This window comes from Globicephala melas, chromosome 6, assembly GCF_963455315.2.
Source record: "Globicephala melas chromosome 6, mGloMel1.2, whole genome shotgun sequence".
In the NCBI taxonomy this organism is placed as follows: domain Eukaryota; kingdom Metazoa; phylum Chordata; class Mammalia; order Artiodactyla; family Delphinidae; genus Globicephala; species Globicephala melas.
The window spans coordinates 53,475,578-53,498,217 of NC_083319.1; the positions used below are offsets into that span (position 1 = coordinate 53,475,578).

The 22,640-nt window shown below is 44.1% G+C and overlaps 1 protein-coding gene across 7 annotated transcripts in view; it reads left to right on the top strand.

The window, feature by feature from the left end:
- The window catches only part of VLDLR (very low density lipoprotein receptor), a 32,152-nt gene extending 19,396 nt beyond the window's left edge, over nt 1-12,756 (top strand). For 3 of the 7 annotated variants that reach the window (XM_060300881.2, XM_060300883.2, XM_030877078.2), the window contains 15 exons: nt 1,180-1,551; nt 1,654-1,776; nt 1,867-1,989; nt 2,424-2,543; nt 2,648-2,773; nt 3,271-3,442; nt 4,131-4,349; nt 6,098-6,216; nt 6,826-6,965; nt 7,288-7,429; nt 8,277-8,423; nt 9,648-9,731; nt 10,119-10,199; nt 11,041-11,210; nt 12,101-12,756. In XM_060300881.2, the coding sequence (XP_060156864.1) occupies nt 1,180-1,551; nt 1,654-1,776; nt 1,867-1,989; nt 2,424-2,543; nt 2,648-2,773; nt 3,271-3,442; nt 4,131-4,349; nt 6,098-6,216; nt 6,826-6,965; nt 7,288-7,429; nt 8,277-8,423; nt 9,648-9,731; nt 10,119-10,199; nt 11,041-11,210; nt 12,101-12,136 (2,174 nt within the window). In that variant the 3' untranslated portion in view covers nt 12,137-12,756. The remainder of the gene's footprint in view (nt 1-1,179; nt 1,552-1,653; nt 1,777-1,866; nt 1,990-2,423; nt 2,544-2,647; nt 2,774-3,270; nt 3,443-4,130; nt 4,350-6,097; nt 6,217-6,825; nt 6,966-7,287; nt 7,430-8,276; nt 8,424-9,647; nt 9,732-10,118; nt 10,200-11,040; nt 11,211-12,100) is intronic. The other 4 variants (XM_030877076.2, XM_030877079.2, XM_060300882.2 and 1 more) reach the window with 3 other exon arrangements.
- The last annotated feature ends 9,884 nt before the right edge of the window (nt 12,757-22,640 follow it).

A 22,640-nucleotide genomic window follows, 5' to 3' on the forward strand; every position in this document is an offset into this window, starting at 1 on the left:
TAACATCTTGCTGGCAGATACCCAAAGATAACTCTACCCAACCGGTGGTACCTTTGTCTCCTATCACACAGTTCCTGCCTGTAAAAGCTAACTCTGTTTCCTAGCCTTTCATGTTTCTGCTCTTGGAAAATATGTAATAAAATGCTCAGTGTTAAAGGTGAGGCCCTGGGAAAATCTCTAGGTTAAACAAACATTGCGTTGAATGTTCTTTCAAGCTACCGCCCTTTTTATAGGGCCTCCTGAGACTGACAAGCACAGGCCTCTTGATGCAGTAAGTGTACAATGAGCTGAGGGTACTTGTAGCTGAAACACCAGTCTTGCGCGTAGAAGTCACCTCCTGAGGTCATTACCACTGCACCTAGTCCAATGAGTTTTGGCATTTAATCCTAGAACTGAGCTTTATGGATTGGTAAGCTGTGGCGCTGCCACACGTTTCCCTCTGAAATCCAGACTTTGCTTCCCAAGAGAGTCGTGGTCTCCACCCCAATCACCACCAATTATTGACCTTAATTAATTTGGCAGGAATTTGAGTCAAAGTACAAACTGGCTAGTCTGACTAGCTTATCGTTATTATTGCACCTGGCTGCTAGATTGCGGTTCTAGCCCCAGAAGTGACTTTCTAAAACTTGAAAGTATTGAAGACCTGTTATTCCTGATCCTGGTTGGAAAGACCAAAAGAGAAGGAACCGTGTATGGTGTTATAATACATGGGGGCTACTTTTTGGTGATGGTGTCATAATGCTTATTATGAGTGAATGTTTGCTTATGTACCTGATGCATGATAATCTCATCTCATGATATGTGGCCTGGCCTGATGAGCAGTATATCCATTTAAAGATAACTCATGTCTGCCTTCCCCAATGAAGTCTCTTGTGACGGTTTAAGTTATTAATCACTGTCCCTTTAAGATGCATCTCATCTCAAATTAACTTCTAGTCTTCAACTCTTTTCTCGGTCCTACATTTCTCTTCTTATTCAAATGTCCTAGCATCTCTTACATGGTAAGACTGTTTCCTAGTATTCTGGGAACTGCCTATTGATATAATCTGACTTTAGCTTTTAAGTTAGGCAAGAAAGCTTGGATTCATGATCCATGATCTGCATGTTAGATTTTGGGACAAGATGCTTGAAAGGACAGGTCTGGATGCATTTTCAGTGGGGCGTCCTCTCTCTCAATAGGCAACGTGACGTGCAGCCCTGATGAGTTCACTTGCTCCAGTGGCCGCTGCATCTCCAGGAATTTCGTGTGCAATGGCCAGGATGACTGCAGCGACGGCAGCGACGAGCTTGACTGCACCCCACCCACCTGCGGGGCCCACGAGTTCCAGTGCAGCACCTCCTCCTGCATCCCCATCAGCTGGGTGTGCGATGACGACGCAGACTGCTCGGACCAGTCGGATGAGTCCCTCGAGCAGTGCGGCCGCCAGCCAGTGATCCACACCAAGTGCCCAGCCAGCGAGATCCAGTGCGGCTCTGGCGAGTGCATCCACAAGAAGTGGCGATGTGATGGGGATCCTGATTGCAAGGATGGCAGCGATGAGGTCAACTGTCGTAAGTAGCTTTCCTATCAGTACGGCACGTTCAGTTCTCTCCCACGTATCAACCAGGGACGCTTTGACTGGCTTCATCCCCTGCCGTTCCCTCCCGCTGTAGCTTCCCGAACCTGCCAACCTGACCAGTTTGAGTGCGAGGATGGTAGCTGCATCCACGGCAGCAGGCAGTGCAACGGCATCCGAGACTGTGTCGACGGTTCTGATGAAGTCAACTGCAAAAATGGTAAAGGGTCCCTAGGTGTGGGGTGTTAGTCAAAGGACTGCTCTGATCAGACCTACGAATGGAATCTCTCTTCTGTGTTTCTCTTTGTAGTCAATCAGTGCTTGGGCCCCGGGAAATTCAAGTGCAGAAGCGGGGAATGCATAGATATCAGTAAAGTGTGTAACCAGGAGCAGGACTGCAGGGACTGGAGTGATGAGCCCCTGAAAGAATGTCGTAAGTGAAGGGGTTGCTTGAGGACAGATTTGGGAAGGTTAATTAGACCCGGCAGAGCTGATGCGGTTCCGAGCCTGCCTAATGCCTGGGTAAACTACTTTGATGAACTAGGTTCAGTTGTTGGGCTTAAAAGTGAAATTTTATGACTTAGAAGTAGTGACAAAGTAGTTCCTAGTTTCACCCCCTTCAAGGTAACCAATCAGCAATAGAGAAACTTGACTAAATACTGCTTAACTAACTGGTAACGTGCCAAGGAGATTGGGTTTACTCTTCCCCCAGTACACGCTGAGATGCATATCTATAAGACGGATAATTAGATCTTAGAAAAATCATGGGCTTGACCAGACTATCTAGACAAACAGCCTGGATTTTAAATGTTAATAGGACAAATATCAGTTGGAGTGTTGAGTTACTCTACTACCTTTTGATTTCAGATGTAAATGAATGCTTGGTTAATAATGGCGGATGCTCCCATATCTGCAAAGACCTAGTGATAGGCTACGAATGTGACTGTGCAGCTGGGTTTGAACTGATAGATAGGAAAACCTGTGGAGGTGAGTCGAAGAACAGAGCCCAAGCCCCAGGGGTGATGGGAAAGGTCTGTAGATCTCCGTAGGTGATCTAGGAACAGCAAGACTAACTCTAATTTCCCTCCTAGATATTGACGAATGCCAAAATCCGGGAATCTGCAGTCAAATTTGTATCAACTTAAAAGGCGGTTACAAGTGTGAATGTAGTCGTGGCTATCAAATGGATCTTGCCACTGGCGTGTGCAAGGCAGTAGGTAAATGGACTTGGACTGGTGTTGCTCTGGTACCTTTCTGAGTACGTGATTATGAAAGGTACAGCCAGTGACTACAACAGTCAAACGAAATATAAAATTTAAAAAGTACTTGAGAGCAATGGTACTGAACGCACAGTGCAATATCATAGGCTAAATAGCAAATTGTTGCCCCAGACTCCTGCCTTGGTCAGTTCCTTTTGCATATGGTACCTTGAATATCTACTTACTCTCTGCTTCCAGAACTTGAGTGCAATTCAAATAAGTAACTTATCATCAGCCGCCCTCTTACTGAATGCTGTGACTCCAGGGCTGTCTTCTTAAACCGTAGGAAGTGCTGAAGTGCTTGCAGGTCCCAGGGCATGGACTTCAGCAAGAGTACTCCTGAGGTGTTCAGCAGTGCCCTCACTTTTTAAGTGCTCCTCTGTTGGGAGGAGGGGACTTGGAAGGACGTTGCCTTCTTACAGCAAAACTAAATTAACCTGACTCCTGTCTTGCAGGCAAAGAGCCAAGTCTGATCTTCACTAATAGACGAGACATCAGGAAGATTGGCTTGGAGAGGAAAGAATATATCCAACTAGTTGAACAGCTAAGAAACACTGTGGCTCTCGATGCTGACATTGCTGCTCAGAAACTATTCTGGGCTGATCTAAGCCAAAAGGCCATCTTCAGGTAACTTTCAGTTCTTGGTGTCTTCGCCTAAGTCATTGTCACTGGCCTTTGGGAAGGTTTGGAGGAATTTCTCTTGTGTCTTGCTCCAGTCTAGCATCTAACTAGTTGGGAATAATAATTCTAAACACTGATTCTTTATTAAATTACTGTCAGTTCCTCATTAGAAACTAACAATCGCCTATAAAATAAAAGATAGCTACAACTATAAGATTATAACAGACAACATCTTAATTTTTTCCAATTTTCCTCCCTTTCTCTCCAGTTAGTTGAGAACTGTTCATAGTTGCTACAAATAGAAATGGTAGTGATAGCTTTTTCTTAACGGCAACTGTAGAAACTCAGGTGATGGTTACTGAAACAAATAGCTTCACTTAGAAGTGTGGTGTTCTTGCATGTAGGGTACAGACCAACAACGAGATAACCTACAGTATTGTTTAGAATCAGTATAGCTTCACTTAGAAGTGTGGTGTTCTTGCACGTAGAGTACAGACCAACAATGAGATAACCTACAGTATTGTTTAGGATCAGTAAGCAAAATGGTTACATAATTTGAGTGGTGAGCTGAGCTATGGGGTTTGCTAGAGTTCTTTCCGAACAAAGTTGTTGACCATTTTGTGAGCAGAAAGTCCATTCTCCAGGCTCCGATGGTGTCAAACTCTTAAATTTCTTGTGACCTATTCTGTTTCAGTGCCTCAATTGATGACAAGGTTGGTAGACATGTTAAAATGATCGACAATGTCTATAATCCTGCAGCCATTGCTGTTGATTGGGTGTACAAGACCATCTACTGGACTGATGCGGCTTCTAAGACTATTTCAGTAGCTACCCTAGATGGAACCAAGAGGAAGTTCCTGTTTAACTCTGACTTGCGAGAGCCTGCCTCCATAGCTGTGGACCCGTTGTCTGGGTTTGTATTCTGTGTTTTTCATCACGTAGCCTTTCGGATGCTATCTGCATAGGTCAGGAGCTTTCCTCATGCCTAAAGCAGTACTTAAATCCCAAGACTTAGCAGCTCCCCACAACAAAGAATCATCCAGTCCAAGATGTCAGTGGTGCCACTGTTGAGCAACCCGGGGATGGCCTCATCTATACGACAGGCCCTCCCTGAGCAGATGACTGCTGGTTCACATTAGTGGAACAACATTTCTGATTTGAGGTACACCAAAAGCTGTATCTAAACCCTTATGCCCACCCAGCTTCTATGCAAGTGATTTTTTTAAATTGAAGTATAGTTGATTTACAATGTTGTGTTAATTTCTGCTGCACAGCGAAGTGATTCAGTTATACATATATACATTCTTTTCCATATTCTTTTCCATTATGGTTTATCACAGGATATTGAATATAGTTCTCTATGCTATACAGTAGGACCTTGTTGTTTATCCATTCTATGTGTAATAGTTTGCATCTGATAACCCCAAACTCCCAATCTATCCTTCCCTCACCCCCTCTTCCCCTTGGCAACCACAAGTCTGTTCTCTATGTCTGTGAGTCTGTTTCTCTTTCATAGATAAGTTTGTGTCGCTATGCAAATGATTTTTAATTTCTGTCTGAACACTTTATCAGGTCAGCTCTGGATGATCCAACCTAAGTAGTAGCATGAGTTGTAAGGGTTTTGGTAACCACATTACCTCTAGGCTTTCATCTAAATGTGCAAGTTGTCTGAAAGTCCAGTGGAAATAAACAGACCTCTCTAGAAACATTTCACTGAGGACTTCCCCCAAACTGCCCCTAAATAATATAGAAAAGCAGCTGTTAGGAATTTGACTATAAAGAATATGTGGTACATATATGCAATGGAATATTACTCAGCCATAAAAAGGAATGAAATAGTGACATTTGCAGAGACGTGGATGGACCTAGAGACTGTCATACAGAGTGGAGCAAGCCAGGAGGAGAAAAACAAATATCATATAATATCACTTATATGTGGAATCTAGAAAAATGGTACAGATGAACTATTTGCAAAGCAGAAATAGACGCACAGATGTAGAGAACAAACATATGGATACCAAGGGGGGAAAAGGGGGGGGATGAATTGGGAGATTGGGATTGACATATACACACTACTATGTATAAATTAGATAACTAAGGAGAACCTACTGAATAGCACAGGGAACTCTACTCAGTGCTCTGTGGTGACCTAAATGGGAAGGAAATCCAAAAAAGAGGGGATGTATGTATACACATAGCTGACCCGCTTTGCGTTATAGCAGAAACTAACCCAACATTGTAAGGCAACTATACTCCAATAAAAATTAATAATTAAAAAAAAAAGGTATTTGACTAAGGCTGTAGTAATCACAGTTGGCCCCCATGAAGCCTCACTAGGACACAGTCAGCCCGCCCCTACTGTAAAACTTAACAGATATTCATCTTTTGCTCCACTGAAAGAATTGGCCTTTTATACAGGAAATATATAACCTGTGACTTTGGGCTGAAATTTAAATAGCAGACTTATATAGTTTACTATAGTTAATAATGAGCTTGTAGATTCAGTGTTAACTTCTGTTTACCCAGAACATAATCTAGACCCTTGAGTGGCACAATTTGTACCCTAGAGTTTTCTGCTCACTCTTTGAAAATGTCTGTCTCAAGCTGCAACTTTATTCCTTCTAAACCAGCAAGGCTTATTTCTAATTTAATTCTTCCCAGCTTTGTGTACTGGTCAGACTGGGGTGAACCAGCTAAAATCGAAAAAGCCGGAATGAATGGATTTGACAGACGGGCGCTGGTGACAGCGGACATTCAGTGGCCTAACGGAATTACGCTTGGTACGTATGTTCTTCCTTCCTCGACCACGATTCAACTGTCTGCAGAGTTTTAACTCATCTCCATAGTTAACTCTGGACTACAGCAGACAACCCTCATGGTGCCTTCTTTAGCAGGGACTTAGGATGAGAGGAACCGAACAGTACAAGTGGAATGGTGGACTTAACAGATGACGTGCTCCATAATTACTAGCTTTTCTATCCATTTGGAGCTAACATGTGACATGAATTAGGTGAATCTTGGGCCTTGTGAACTCTCATCCTACATACTCCTGGCCTAGGTGCCGCAGCATTTCCTGAATTGCAGGCTCATAACGGTTTTCTTCTGGCTCCTAAGGGGAGAGCAACAAAATGCTCACCTCTTTTAATACTTCTATAACGTCACTAACACTTCTTAAGTCAGTTACTTTGACAATCTCAGGTACCCCTTGAGTCCCCCAAATGAATGTGGGTACAGATTCTGCATGCTGCTTCACAAGGTTGGTGGGACCCTGTTAACAGCCCCTGCTGGAGAAGGAACCGTGAAAGTAGAGTATTGGATTCCTTAGCTATTTTAAATGGAAGCAGGGCAGTACTGACTTCTTATACAGTGACCATTCTTCTCCTACCCAGACCTCATAAAGGGCCGCCTCTATTGGCTGGATTCCAAATTGCACATGTTATCCAGTGTGGACTTGAACGGCCAAGATCGCAGGGTGGTCCTAAAGTCTCTGGAATTCCTAGCTCATCCCCTCGCGCTCACAATATTTGAGGTAAGACGTGTGTCTCACATCTAAGTGTATACCTCTGAGTTACTGTAGCACCTTGGGGAGAAGGAACAGGGGAAGGAGGGAAGGACAGAGGGGCATGACTTGCGAAACTGCGTTCACCTAAAACCTGGGACAAATGACGTACTGATTCCTCATAGCATTTTAAGAAACCTGAACTCATGCTTCTCTCAGAGTTTTACATCCGATGTCCCAGACCAGCTTTAAATAAACTTGGTCCATTAAATTGCCAGTAAATAATAATGACCTTAGAGACTGACTCGTGTTCATCCTACACGTACATACTAATATGGGGGTTCTGTTTTAGGATCGTGTCTACTGGATAGATGGGGAAAATGAAGCCGTCTACGGCGCCAATAAATTCACTGGATCGGAGCTGGCCACTCTAGTCAACAACCTTAACGATGCCCAAGACATCATCGTCTATCATGCACTTGTACAGCCATCAGGTACTGTGGGGAAGCAGAGCCCCTCGTGGCTACTTTCAGGGTAGCAGCATGACACAGTGCCCCTGGGTATCCGTAGCTCCCTAGCAACTCAGCTTGCTCTACAATGGAACTTTCCCCTCCTAGACCCTCCCTCAAACCTGGTGCTCGGTATATTTTATTCTGACTTCCAAGTCAAAGAGCTTGAGAACTTCATCTCTTAGCTGCCCTCCCAACCGTCAGTGCTCTGTCTTTTATTTCAGTCCCTTCCATATCTCCTTGGCATTCATTCCTTCTTGCTAGGACTTTTGCACTAGCCTCCAAAGTCGCTTTTATGCCACAGCCTTTTCCTCCCTCCCCACTGTGGCACATCGTATATGGAATTGTGTGCTTCCTCAAACACTATGGTCTCCTGCTCAGAATACTTGACTGGTTCTACCCAAATGAAACCCTTAAACCTCCCCATAGCTGGGTTCCTTCTGTTTTGTGGGAGTGAGGCAAAGCCGCAGAGCATGCTTCTCTCCTTCCTCTGAGCCTCAGACTAGCCAGTTTGTAAGCTTTGGACCAATAGGGAGGCCAGGTCCGGTCACCCATCTCCTTTCCCCACCTCTTCCCTCACCACCCATCTGTTTACCGCATAACTCTTGTCCTACTTCCAAGAAGTTTCTGTGGCACTTTGCTGTCCTTAGAGCACGCTGCCTGTACCCTTACATTTATCCTTCACTGGTATTGGTTTAACTTTAGGGTTTGACAGAGTATACGAGTTTGGGCTCCTTGGAGACAAGGAGTCATGTCTTCAGCATCTAGAACCAAAGTTTATGTACAGCAGGCGCTGGAAGACCCATTTTAAAGGACTTTTCTTTCTGAACAGGTAAAAACTGGTGCAAAGAAGACATGGAGAATGGAGGATGTGAATACCTCTGCCTGCCAGCCCCACAGATTAATGACCACTCTCCAAAATATACCTGTTCCTGTCCCAATGGCTACCGTCTAGAGGACAATGGCCGAGAATGCCAAAGTAAGGCTTTTTACTTTTCAAACACAAGCAGGACATACAACAGGCATTAGACTAAAACACTAGCTACAGAAACTAGCCTGGACTTTAAGAATTCTGTTTTAACTCACTCTTGGAATAGATTGGAGAACATATCTGCTACTGTTGCATGCCAGGAGTTCACATCACTACTTCAGCACTAACTCATTTCAACATTAGATGAGTCTACAGGTGACTATGCTGATATACCAATTACAGCACTGAGCCAGCCAACTTGCAGATAATTAAACAAAGTCTTAACATTTTCCTCCAAAGAGAGAGGCCTGAAATTAGTCTTAAAAAAGGCCTTGGGGGACTTCCCTGGTGGCTCAGTGGTTAAGAATCCGCCTGCCAATGCAGGGGTCATGGGTTCGATCCCTGGTCCGGGAAGGTCCCACATGCCACAGAGCAACTAAGCCTGTGTGCCACAACTACTGAGCCTGGGCTCTAGAGCCCGCGAGCCACAAGTACTGAGCCCACATGCCACAACTACTGAAGGCTGCACGCCTAGAGCCCGTGCTCCGCAATAAGAGAAGCCACCGCAGTAAGAAGCCCGCACACCGCAATGAAGAGTGGCCCCCACTCACCGCAACTAGAGAGCAGGAAGACCCATCACAGCCAAAAAAAAAAAAAAAAAAAAAAAGCCGTGGTTACAGGAAACCCTCTGGCCCCCGTGGGTGACATTATCTTAAACTCTTACTTAAACGAAACGTGCATTTTAGTCTCCTGTTCTTAGCTTTTGATTAACCGGCAAATTAAACCCGCGGGTTGTGAGCAAGGATCTCATATTGTGAGGTTTTTATTAGCGTGATACTGAGTCCCTACGGGGACTAGCTCTGTTTACTGAGAAAGCAGTTATCAGACAATTAGGCAGGAAGACTGGTATGCCTGGTGGTCTGGTTTTGAGAGCATTTCTTGCAGCTTCCAGGAGCCTGGGACTTTGCTTAGAGGGGTCCTTAAGTGAGGCCGTCGGTCCTTTTGAATTGTCTAATTCCAGATGCTTGTGATTCTGCCCGAAGACCCCAGTGTCTCTCTGGTTTTGCTGCTGTTTCCCTTGGTTATGGCACACCCACCCTGCAACTTGGTTTGGCAGTGGTTCGTCAGTTTCCCGCAGCGTTCAAATAACCCATCGCATGGCTTGTCTGGGCTAAACGGCTATAGCCACTCTGGAACCTTGGCATTGACCTGGTTCTTGGTTTTGTAATTCAGGTACTGCAACTACTGTGACTTACAGTGAGACAAAAGATACCAACACAACAGAAATGTCACCAACTAGTGGACTAGCTCCTGGAGGTATTGGGTTCCATTCTGCAAACTGTTCATCTCAGCTAACAGCCACACTCTTTGTACCTACCTGTTCCTTAAATCATTAATGCAGCCTTTAACTACTCATTCTGCCCCTAATTGGTAACCTATGTTTAAACTCCACAGACTTAGAACCTGCAACCCTTAGCCTGACCTGACTCATTAAGATTTCTCTGAGACAGCTGTTAGTGAAACGGCTATTATAGCCTGAGACTCACAAATACTTCTAGACCGGTTATTCTTGGTACACGACTGTAATAGATATTGAGCATCAGTGATGGATGCAAAAGGGCGTGAGGCTCTCTCTACCAGGTGGTTGAATTTCTAAGTCTGAATTCAGATCCTTCTAAACTGATTCCTTTTATTCCCCTGTAGAGATCAATGTGACCACAGCAGTATCGGAGGTCAGTGTTCCCCCAAAAGGGACTTCTGCTGCCTGGGCCATCCTTCCCCTCTGTAAGTAGATTCCCCACATATCCGGATCCAAGGAACTTCTTAAATACTCAATGGGTATTTCTAGTTCATCTAGAGATGCCCTTCCCATGGCCCCTTGTACTGTCATAGCACTCGTGACACTGAATTACCCTTGCTCCCCTCACCAGCCCGGCACACTGATTTCAGAGTCCACAGCCTTCTGTACAGTGGTATCCTTAGCACAGCGACCAGCAGTGATGAATGGTGCCTACTGCTTTCTACTTCAGAGCTGTTCGTCCAGCTTTATCCCCTTTCATAATAAGTCCTTTCCAGTGAAGAGCACTGTTCTGTTCCCCTTCGAAATATGTATAACACTTCATACAGAGGAGCTACACAAATGCTAAAATGATTTCTTGAGGAGTTATAGCACTTGTAGAGGGTAAATTAAAAACAGTTAAGAATTTTCAAACGCTCTAAAGCTATTCTAGGGCGTGTGAATTCTAAAGCACTATGCCAAATGGCCTCTTTATCCTAAATTATGGGATTCCAAGCTTGGCTAACAAACCAGGAGGACCACTTGAAGAGCCCTCCAGAAGCTTCCGCAGTTCAAATTCAGTCTGCCTGGGGAGGGGCCCAGGACTCCACATTTGCCCAGATGGATGTGCTGAGCTGAGCACCAGAGTCTGTACAATAACACAACCTCTGGTCTGAACTTGTTTTAAGCTCCCAGCCCATTTATAGTCTAACTTATAGTCATCCCAGATTCCTAAAACGTGAAGCTTTTATTAATTAAAAGCTCGGATTATCGTGGATTCTTTAGCATGATCTTTTTCGTATGTTTTGAAACTAGACCTTGTTTAGTCACCTTCTAACTTTTTTGCAGTGCTCTTAGCAATGGCAGCAGTAGGTGGCTACTTGATGTGGCGGAACTGGCAACACAAGAACATGAAAAGCATGAACTTTGACAATCCTGTGTACTTGAAGACCACTGAAGAGGACCTGTCAATAGACATTGGTAGACACAGTGCTTCTGTCGGACACACGTACCCAGCAGTAAGTCAGCTTTGTGTCTTTATGTACCATGACTCGCAGTAGGACTTTTTGGAAAGGAGACCACAACTCAAGCTATGGCTGCCTGGGCTAGAAAGAACCATTAGAATCATGGAGCCACCGAATACTTCATCTACTACCTGGAGATTAGACAGTCTAGGCTGTTAGAACTTAAGTAAGTCAGTTGACAAGTATCTGCCCCAAACAGAATGACAAGTCAATTAAGGACATCACTATACAATTTGAGATATTTTGGGTTATAGAAACTACATGTAAACATTAGCGTGTATCTAGGAGCCAAGTGTCTCCTTTCTGAACTGTTCCATCAGTTGCCTGCTGGATACTTAAAAGTAAATTAGCATATCATAGATAGGGGGGGTGACTTAAAGTCAGTGTATTGAGCAAGATTCATTTAACCAAAATGACCAGATACTTGAAAATGACCTCTTACACCTCAAGAGCTAGCTTCCCTTTCAACAGTAGAGTCAGTCACTTGTTCTTCAGTTGAAACTCACGTGGAGTATATGGCCTTCACTTACAGAACTCTGAACAGAACAAGTGCTGAGCACTCCCTCAAGCTCTGGTGAAACAAGAGTGTGGTCAGTTCACGGCACACGTGTGTCTTTTCACATTTTTCTCCAGGTTCTAAAATCATTAAGTAGAACAGGCAGAATTAGTCACACTGTTTTCTCTCTCTGCCAAGTAGATAGAGTCGAATTCAAGTTAACATGCATTAGTGATGCAACTCAATACTGTCTGGGATCTGGCTTCCCTCCTGTGCACCTTTGGTCTCTGGATGACCAACGCAAAAGCAAGGTTCATTTTAGAGACTGAAGTTGCTACCGCCAGTGAGGGAATCCCCAGACACATTCCATGCTTTTTCTCTTCCACAGATATCCGTTGTAAGCACAGATGACGATCTAGCTTGACTTCTGAGACAAGTTGTGACCTCTGAGGTCTGAACCAGTAATAACCCACTTCGGAATGGTAACCGAGCCAGCAGCTGAAGCCTCTTTCTTCCTCCAGTTGGGAAGAACATCGAAATATCTTTGCGTGGATCAAGCTTGTATACTTAACCATTTTTATATTACTTTTGTAGATATTCCCGTCCACATTCTACTTCAGCTTTGGATGTGGTTACCAAAAGTATCTGTAACCCTTGAATTTCTAGACAGTATTGCCACCTCTGGCCAAATATGCACTTTCCCTAGAAAGCCATATTCCAGCGATGAAACTTGCGCTATAGCGTATACCACCTGTACATACACTGTATAGGCCACCTGTAAATATCCCAGAGAACAATCACTATTCTTAAGCACTTTGAAAATATTTCTATGTAAATTATTGTAAACTTTTTCAATGGTTGGGACAATGGCAATAGGATAAAACGGGTTACTAAGATGAAATCACCAAAAAATTTGTAAACTAATTTTGTACGTATGAATGAAATCTTTGACCTCAGTGGAGGTTTGCAAAGAACTAAGTATTCAAACTACTGTACATTTTTTTTCCAAGTGCTAAAAAAATTAAACCAAGCAGCTTAACCATGGTTTGTGCCTATTCCTCTAGGATGAACTTCTATAAACAAGCTGAGTTAGTAGCAGGTGTTCTAACTAAATAGATGCGCTATGGATCTTGGTATTGTATTATATAAGGAAGCCTACAATTTGGCTGGTTTCTCTTACAATCAAGTGCTAAAAGGATGAGGTACCACTTGATACTTGCCTCCCCAAATATTTATTTTGTAAAAGAAGCTAGCTTAACCTGCACCTGGAATTCTTCTTCTTTGAGGAAAGTTCCTGTTCTCATTCATTTGTTGCCTGATCCAGAAACATATGCCAAGATTTCTGTCAATTCTGCTTCTCTGTACTTAAGTCTCTGTTTTACGTGTCCTATCATTATATAGTGTTCAAGGGCAAGCGCCTTGCAAAGCATGGGTAAGGACTTCCTCCTTTTACACGCCTAGACAGTCAACCCTGAGGAGAGCTAGGGAGGTAACAAGCAGAAACGCCATTCCTGAACAGTCTAAAGCAGTGGTTCTCAGTGGACTTAAGGTTAGCATCTGCATCACCTGGGAACTTGTTAAACATGCACATTCTCAGGCCCCACCCCAGACCTGCTGAATCAGAAACTCTGAGGGTAAGGTCCAGGGATATGTGTTTTCAGAAGCCCTTCAGGTGATTCTGATGTGAACTAAAATTTGAAAACCACGGTTCTAAAGTGACTTCGTGGAGAATCTGTAAGATGATCTAATTTGTCAGGCTGGCTGGCATAGGATGGACTCCTTCTGTGGACAATTTTTGAAACGTGTAATATGAAGAGTAGATAAGAACTTTGGGTAGAAGAAAAAGTAGCACAGAGCTTGCATAAATTTTTCATCAGATTGGCCATTTCTTTCTCTAAAGCCACAGGAAGCCAACAAGCAAGGGAAGATACAACGCTTTAACCCTGGGAAGATGCTCTAGGTGAGAGTCCACTGCAAAAGGTGCAGCAGTCTTCATGAACTGAATCATCAGCACAGTAGCCAAAGGATGAAGAGAAGATGTTTTGAGTAGCTAAATGGATCAGTGGATGAGTCAGAGTACACCTTCATATGGAATATAAATAAGACAGTGGACATGTGGCTTGTGGCTCAGGCAAAGAGATCAATAATCCCGGATGAAGAAGGTGCTTCTGTCATCTTGTTTAATAGGTACCCTCTTGAGATTTTGGTCAAATGGATGAAAGTGAAAGAAAGAATAGGCGTGAACCTTTTTTCTGGGAGATGAGGAGGTCAAACATGTAGAGCAAAAGGACGTAGTTGTGAAGGTAGGACTCTTCTGGCCACCTGTTGCTTCATCTTCAGGTAGTCATAACACTAAACAGGATGTGGCCTACTGATGTGAGGTATCTGGAGTGCCTATTTGATAAGTAGGTGAGCATTCATCTTATGTAAACTCTAAAGGCCATTTGGTTGATTGGGACTTTGACCCTGCTCTGGTACAAAACCCACTGATTGGTTTATTCATTTGGAGCAATACAGAATTCCCTCCTAGGAAGCTTAAAGACACCAGTGTTCTCCGCCATTACAAGGATTATACAGTATTAATCAACTCTTAACACCCAAAGTCATAGCTGTTAAGAAAATCAAGCAGATTCTCCATCATCTCTTGGATTCCAGTCCCTAGTGTGTTCCTCCAGGTTCTAGGTCCCAATTTCCAACCTTCCAAGAGTCTAAAGCATCTCATTCTTTTAGCCAAGGACAGAAATGCTAACGTAAAAGGTACAAACTCACTTGAAGAAATGACGTAACTAGATATTTCTATGGAAATTAGAATAGTTACACTGCTAGCCAATTCAGCATGAATTAAGAGATCATGGGAGGCCAGAGCCTGTGAATCAGTACCCACACAAGAACTTTAAGAATCCTATGTGAAACCTTTTGCTGTAAGTTTGCTGTGTCTCTACAGTTTAATGTGGGAAATGAGAATGAATTAAGAGATAAAATATGAAGCTTAGCAAACGCTAAAGGAGGCTTTGAAGTTAAATGAGCCTGTCATACAAGTCACAGAAAGGAAGTCCTCCAGAGGCTTTACCAACTGCTAGAAAGACTGATACTGATAGATGAATAAACAGGTTTGTGGCCTCTGGTAAGGAAATCCAGTCAAGTCTTTGAGTCCAGATTTTTAAGTGGCCTTTGCAAGCTATCTACTCGGCAAGAAACAGTCCCAGTTGATCAACCAGCTCTCTTAAAACATTCTTCCAGCTATTTTAAAGCCTTGGTATCATTTCCGAACCTATGGTATTCAATTCTTGATGAACACAAGGCAAAAAGATGGAGATTTCGACTTTGACACTTGCTTCTGTTCCTTATATCTTTGGAAGTCTGATAGCCCTTCTCAAAAAATGAGAAGACAGGCTTTCAATAGCAAAAGTATAGGGCATTTAAAGGACTAACTCTTCAGTTAACACTTAGAAACGGGAGACCTAAATAGAAGTTTCTTTTTTTTAAACCTCTTTATTGGAGTATAATTGCTTTACGATGGTGTGTTAGTTTCTGCTGTATATCAAAGTGAATCAGCTATACACATACATATATCCCCATATCCCCTCCCTCTTGCGTCTCCCTCCCACAGAAGTTTGCCTTTTAACTATCCTCACACCCAACCAGAAGATTCTGATGGGGTGTACTCCCGTGTCGTGCAGCCCAACGAGTAATTTCCTAGAGTTCTTACCTTGGGAAGCAGTTTACTATTTTGAACCCAGTAGAAGCTTGACTCCTTGCTTTAATGCTGGGGAAACTTTCAAAAAGCATCTACACTTTTGCTGCGACAACTTGGGTCTGAGAATGAAGAATACAACCTGCTAGTTTTTATCATTGATTTTTGCGCTCTCAGTTTCATAATCAAGTGTTCAGCCTGACTCTGGGAAAATTGAGAATTGTATGTCCATGTTTCAGCCATATCGTGGACCTAAACTGTGGAAGTTCAGGAATACATAAAAGTCGGAAAAGGCTTCAAAGGTATCTTCCAAACGCAGCAGAAACAAATTTGAAGATTAAACGATGGCATTTTTTGGACTTATTTCTCTCAAATCAAGCATAGAAGCTTTCCAGCTCAAAATAAATTCATGGGAAGGGTGATCAGCCTTCTTTTTACATGAAAAGCTGAATGCGAGATAGTGGTGAGGTCCTATATGTGAAATGTCGGGGTCCAGGGATAAGCTGCTAAGAAACAGCCCACAGGAGTGGCCCATCTCTCTGTCCTGTCCCCCAGATGCATTCAGTGTTTCTGAGCCCGGCTCATCTGAGACACAGGAACGAAGTGGGACCACCGACCAACAGCCCCACTGTCAGTCTCCTTCCAACCACAGTCACTGAGGCAGAAGGAAGGCAGGCTGAGGGTGGAGGTACAGGCTCTGCGGGCGACCCTGTGGCACATCAGAAACAGTTTTCTTCTTCACTGTGCTCAAGGGCAAAGTCAGATTGGCAGCAAGGAGGTTAAGGGCGCTGGCTGCTGCATCAGCCTTGCATGTGGTACCTTCGGGCAAGTCACTAAGGCACTCTGTACACAGAGGTGCTGGGGACTCTTGCTACGACACGGTAAGGATTCAGTGAGAAAGCACACGAAAGCTCATCCCTGCATCTGGCATTTAGAGGGTGCAAGGCACACGTCACTGCTCTATGTCACTCTCAGAGGTATGCCTCTACTTGTATTTATGGTGGCACGGTCTAGAAACTAGTAAGCGACCTGCCCAGTGAGAATTACAGGTAACTTAACTCATTGAGTGTAACACGCATTAGACCTTGTCCCATCTGTTTTCCACTATACCTATCTGATGAGATCGAAGTCTGAAATTCAGGTAGAAATAGTAGCTTTTATGTAGATAAAAAGGCTTAAAGGATTACATGCTTTGAACCCTAGAAACAGAGCAGGTGTGTTTCTGCCTCAACCTTCTGACTTCACTGCCTAAGACGTGGAAATAAATATTTGGGGGCCTGCACAGGCTTTGGATGGCAGCCAAAGCACTTTGAATCTCAACTTCTCATCATACGTTTAATAACGTGCTAAATAAATGCTCTCATGTATTTTATTTGATCTTCACAACAAACTGAATAGGTAAGTATTACCTCCATTTTATAGATGTGAAAACTGAGGCTACAAATAACAAATGATTCCAAACCCTATGTGCTTACTGGCATCTCCTCTCAGGAAAGGAGGCAGTGCTGTGTAAAGGTTAAGGTGAATGTCACGTTGTGTGTTTGCTGAGTTCCCTTTACTAATGACCTTAGGATGCTTCCAGAGTTTCTCAGATGCCCACGATGGCTGACTTCCAATATGGCGGCACACGGGGGTGGAACGCTAGCACCTCCACATCAGGTTGGCACAGAATAAGTGTATTAGTTCTGTGCCACGCCTACAAGATGCTAGAAGTTCCAGAATTATTTTCCTTGGCCATCACAGAAGCAGGAGTAGATTACTGGATTGCAAAGTGAAAGATAAAGAGTCCCTAAAGGAATTTATAGACAGGCAACATCATTCCTGTGTATGAAGACACTGGGGAAAACAAGCTATAACACAACAAATCTTAAATTTTACGGTTATTATAAGGAGATACATGCCCAAGAAGACAGAAAGAACTGGAACTTGAGTCCACGGAGTGATGATGCTGTAACTCTGAGACTGGATCTTAGGTATTCTGGAATCTACCCCTGAGACCTGGGCATTGCTCACATTTCACACATACGCAAGGAGGGGGAAGAATTCTTTGAACGAAATGACTGGCTTTGACAAAACTCTCTCGCCCTTTTAAAAATGTCACCTGATACCAAAATGTGACTTAAGAGCACGTAAGGCCTCAGGAGTCCAGAGCGTACCACCAGTTATCACGCTCAGAATCTTCAGAATTCTAGAGGCACATGTTGGGACACATCCCATCCTGCTGACCTGTAGATAAACATTGTTTTATTAATGAACTGTACGTTTAACCTAAATAAAGTTTATTTTTGAGAGAATTATTGTGAGCCTTTCCTTTTTCTAGAGCACTTTTCCAAAAGTTTTTACCCAAATCTTTCTCCTTTTCTCAACTGAATATGGCTCAGTCACCCCTTTCTGGGAAGCAACCAGGGCCACCAGATCTGGGCCCATCAAGTTGAAAGAATGAGAGATGTCCCTTTTCTGGCCATCTTTAGAAGTATAGTTAGTGCCTCACCATAGACAGCCAATGTGCCACCCTCTCAAACTCCCCCTTTCTACCCCTCCCATGAGAGAAACGAAAATCAAAGCCACTATTACCAAAGAATGTTAGGCCAGAGCTTCCTCCCTGTGGATGACAGAGAACAGGCCCTAAAGGTAGGAAGCCCCAGGGTGACAGGACAAGACAGGCCTTGACAAGCAAGAAAAATCATTTTGATACTTTCCCCTCATCAGCTCCTAAGTGGTCTGTGTTGAAATTCATTTATGATAAGGCTAAATTTTTATGAGCCTTTAGACACAGATATTCCATGAAACTTTTTCCAAGCAAGGGCTCCCAAATGTCTGAGTGATATTGGGTACTCAACCTTGGAATTGGCTCAGGGAGTAATGGGAAGAAAATAAGGAAATTGAGGGAAAGATAAACTGTCAAAAAAAAATCTTTAAAAGCTCAACAGAGAGTCCTTAACGAATTTAAGATTCACTTAATGAGTGAAATGTTGAGTGAATACCAGCTTTGCAGTGACAGGAATGTAAGTTTGTTCCCTCCTCCACCTGACTAGCTGTGGCCACGGGTAGGTTGCTTATCATCCAAACTTCTGTCCTCTGAAAATCATAACACCTACTTGCATAGGGTCCTCCTAAGACAGAGAGGTGACACTTATAAAGTGCTTTATTCAAGTAACAGCTGCTGTTCTCCAGTGCCAAAAAAATCATAATTCATTTTTTTAAAAAGTTAAAATTCTTGACTTGTGTCCATTTGGAGATCTGACTTTGGTCTGCACTCATACTCAATCCCATTTGCAAGCGTTCCCTCTTAGGTCTCCCCTCGAACTGCTAGCATTTGGAGATCTTTCTTCACTCCAAGAAATCAAATTCAATCGTGCTGTACCCAAGAGCTCTGCAGAATTCCTTGTATGTGTGACCCTCTGCTGATTAAAGCGCACAGGTGACTGGTTTAAGTTCACCGGTTATGCAGAGAGGTCTGTTTAATCAGTGGGGGGGAAAGATGTTAAACTTTGTGCCACTCCAGGAGGTGAGGTTAGCACGATCTTTGGATTTATCCCGCTCAGCAAATGTGATGGGCCCATAACCAAAGAGATGTGGAGGAATGATAAATATTGGGTCTGAACATTTAACTAATGCTCTAGGCTCTTACTTAGAGGTATTTCTTGCCTACTGGTTGATTGAGGGCAGAGAGCATGGTTTAAACCCATAGTCATGTATGTTTTCTTAAATTCGTCCATTTACATGTGATATTTGCCAAGGACTACTTCTCTAAAGCTAAAAGCAAATTTTCCTTTTTACCTGACCCCAAACAAATAGCCCTGTGATTTCCTGAGAAGGGCTTATAAATGCTGGAGGATGATTTTAGATAACTAGATAAGCACTGGCATTCCTTCTCTGGTGTCAGGGTACTTACAGTGAGAGTTTCTGAAAGGTTCTAGGACAGTTTTATAATTGGCATATCCTAAATTGATCATCAGTTAGGAGGGAACTCAAAAAGCTCTTGAACTTTTAATGAAATTGAGGAAAGATATATATGCACCAGCCCCTTCAAAAGGTACCACCTCTACGCGCGCACACGCGCAGACACACACACACACACACACACACACACTTCATTTGTCCTTATTTCATGCACTTGTTCAATACCACCTATGTGCCATACTTTGTTCTGGATTCTGGGGAACCAGTGGAGGACAAAACAGGCCAAAGCCCCATCCTTCATGGTGCTCATTCTAGCTGGGAGTCAGGAATGGAACAGACATTTAATATGTCAGGGAGTGATAAGAACTCCAAAGAAAAACAACCAGGGTAGAGGGCAGAGAATGATAGAATGAGCTGTTTTAGAAACAGCCATCACGGAAGCCCTCCAAGGAGGTGACTTGGGCAAAGAACCTGGTAGAATTGTGGAAGTGGCCTACTGAGGACAGAGCAGAAGCAGAAGTCCTGAGGCAGGAGCATGCTTGTTTCATCTATGATAAAGCAAGGTGGCCATGTAGGTGGAGGTGACCAAGGCAGAGAGGGAGGGGAGAAGGGAGCAGCAAAGACCAAGTGATGTAGACTTCTAGGGATGTGGTTGGGGTTTGGGATTTTAAGTGATGGGACCACTTAAGAGGGTTTGGGGGCAGTAGAGGGACATCTCATTTTAAAAGGATCGTGCTGACTGCTTTGTTGAGAATAGGCTGCAGGGAAGCAGGGGTGGAAACAGGGAGATAAGTTAGGAGACTATGGCAGTAGGGCAGGTAGATGGCCATGGCTTGGGCTTGGGGGGATAGAAGAAAGCTCTACTCCACATGCAGCGGCCATGGGGATGGTGAGGGCACAGTACGTGTACAAGCCGTGTCTCTGGAGTGGAGAATGCGTCATGATAGTTGGTCCCCTCCCCCAGGAAAAGCTAGCTGGTTTCCATCCCAGCTGTGCTCTCTACCTGCGGGTATCGGTTTGGCTGCCCCCTGACTGCGCAGGGGTGACAGGCATGACTGCAGCATCAGTGGAGAAACTCAATGAGGCTGCATGGTAGCCGGAGGGAAAGTCACGCTTCTCCTCCCTAACAAAGGAAGTCTGCACCTAGAAGAAGGTACGAGCCTGGAGCATAAATCCCAGTCCACAGAAGTACAAGCTTTTCACCCATTCAAAGGGAGTCCTCCTATCTGGCAGGGTCCTTTTTGTACAGAGTTCTGTGCTAGCTCTTGAGCAATGTCCTCTACAGGCATGTTTTCTATAGGTCGCACAATGTTTTTTTCAATGTAATGGCTTTAGACAGGATCCAGCATTTTCCATCTATCCAACTGCTATGTATTGATATGTTCCCTGTTACCCACCCAGTCTTTAAAGGCATTGGCAGATTATCGGAACTATTTCCCCCAACAAATTTCAGAATCCTGGTATTTCTCAGTTGAAAGGGATCCCAAGGTCACTGAGTCAGGTACTTGTCTGATACCGTTGGTAACAGGTCCCAGCTGGGGAAGCAGAACATGTCTGCCAATATCTACCCAGCAAGGAGACCCCATTCATCAGACAATGACCCACAGAGTAAGTTACTCTCCTAATGTGCCTCGAAATTCAACAAGAGCTCGTGAGCCTTAATATATATATATATTAAAAAAAAAAAAAAAGAACATTGTTTTGAAAGACAAGTGCCTCCTAGGACCCAAAATCTGAGGAAAGGAATTTTTTTTTCTGTCCTCTTTTCGAGGAAAGGCTCTTTAAGTGAGGTGAGTCTCTGAAGGGCACCCATGCATGTCACAGAACAGAAGCCAAATATTAACAAACAGCTTAGAAACAGAAAACAGCCTCTTCCCAGACGTCAGCCCCGGTACCTGTTTCCATTCAGAAAAGAGAAGCAATCTTTCCTATCTCAGGATCCGGTCACCTCCGGAGAGGACGAGGCTGGGACTAGAGGCTACGTGCCATTCTCCCTGGCTTCTCCCTCCCCTGCAGCAGGCACTGTGTGCCCAGCACTCTGCGCACTATCTCTACTAGCAAACAAATAAGATTTCCATGGACCTCATTAATAGTGCCAATTCGCCAAAAGCGGCACACCGGTTTCGACGGAATCTCTAGTTCTCTTAGAAATCCAGTGACATGAAGATGAAAAAAAAGACGACTTAAAACCCAAACTAACTGTAGCTTCTTTTGCCTTGGCAGGAGGGCTGGGAATGTCCTGGGAAAGGAAATTTCTATACTGCTGTGAGAGAAGGAAAATCTTTGGAGTTGACAAAGGAAGTCCTGGGCTGGGTTTGGGGAGTGAGCGACAGACTGCTGAATTGCTCTGCATTCTAGAAAAGAGGCCTCAGGACTGGGGTGGGGAAGTGCTGGGAAGCAGTAAGGTGGAGAAGAGGGTGGAGCTACGTGGCGTGCACGGACCTCTGGGGCTCCAGCTGCCGGACAGCAGGAACGTCTAACAGGCAATTTGGGACCGCTGACATTTTCTGCACTGTGAACCCTTCCACCTCTTCAGCTCTTCAGGAAGGTGTGTGGCTTCACACTTTGTGTGAGTGGCTTTTGATGAACGTCCTGGAAAGGAGCCCAATCCCAGATCTGGGTAGATGTGGCAGCAGGACAGGGAAGGGACTTACAGAACAATCCAGGAACTGAACTGAACTCAGTAGCTGCAAGAGCTTAGACAGCAGAAGCCCCCCAGGGACGCTTAGAACGGGGACCGTGGACTTTCTACAGAATGTGAGATGGAAGTTCAAGCCCATATTATCTGGAGCTTAAGGGACAGAGTCACTCCAGATGATGCCGCAAATTATGACATGTATTAGGTGGGGTCAGGTGGCTTTAGATGATGCTTGCTCGGTGTTTTGCTAGTTAGTCAGTGTATAGAACTTATCACAGCAATGGCCTGCAGGGGCTTGGAGTAATTCAAACCATGGAGTCATCTTTCCAAAGTGCAAATATGACTGTGGCACTCCCTATCTTAGATGACTTCTTGCTGCCTGCCGACAGAATGAAAGCCAGTATTCTTAGGCTCAGGCTCGAGACCACCATGACCCGACCCCTGCTACTCAATTCTCTTCTATCCTGCAATTCCCCAGCCCAAACTCCACGCTCTGGTAACACCTGACTGTTTGTAATCTCCACCCCACTCCACAAACTGCTGCTTCTCAGACAAAGCTGTGCCTTTGCTCATGCTCTTCCCTCTGCTTTGTGTGCTCTTCTCATCTCTCCTCACTTGGCTCTTACTCTTCTTTCAAGACTCGGTTCACATGTCACCTCCTCCAGGAAGCCTTCCCTGTTGACCCAGTTTGGC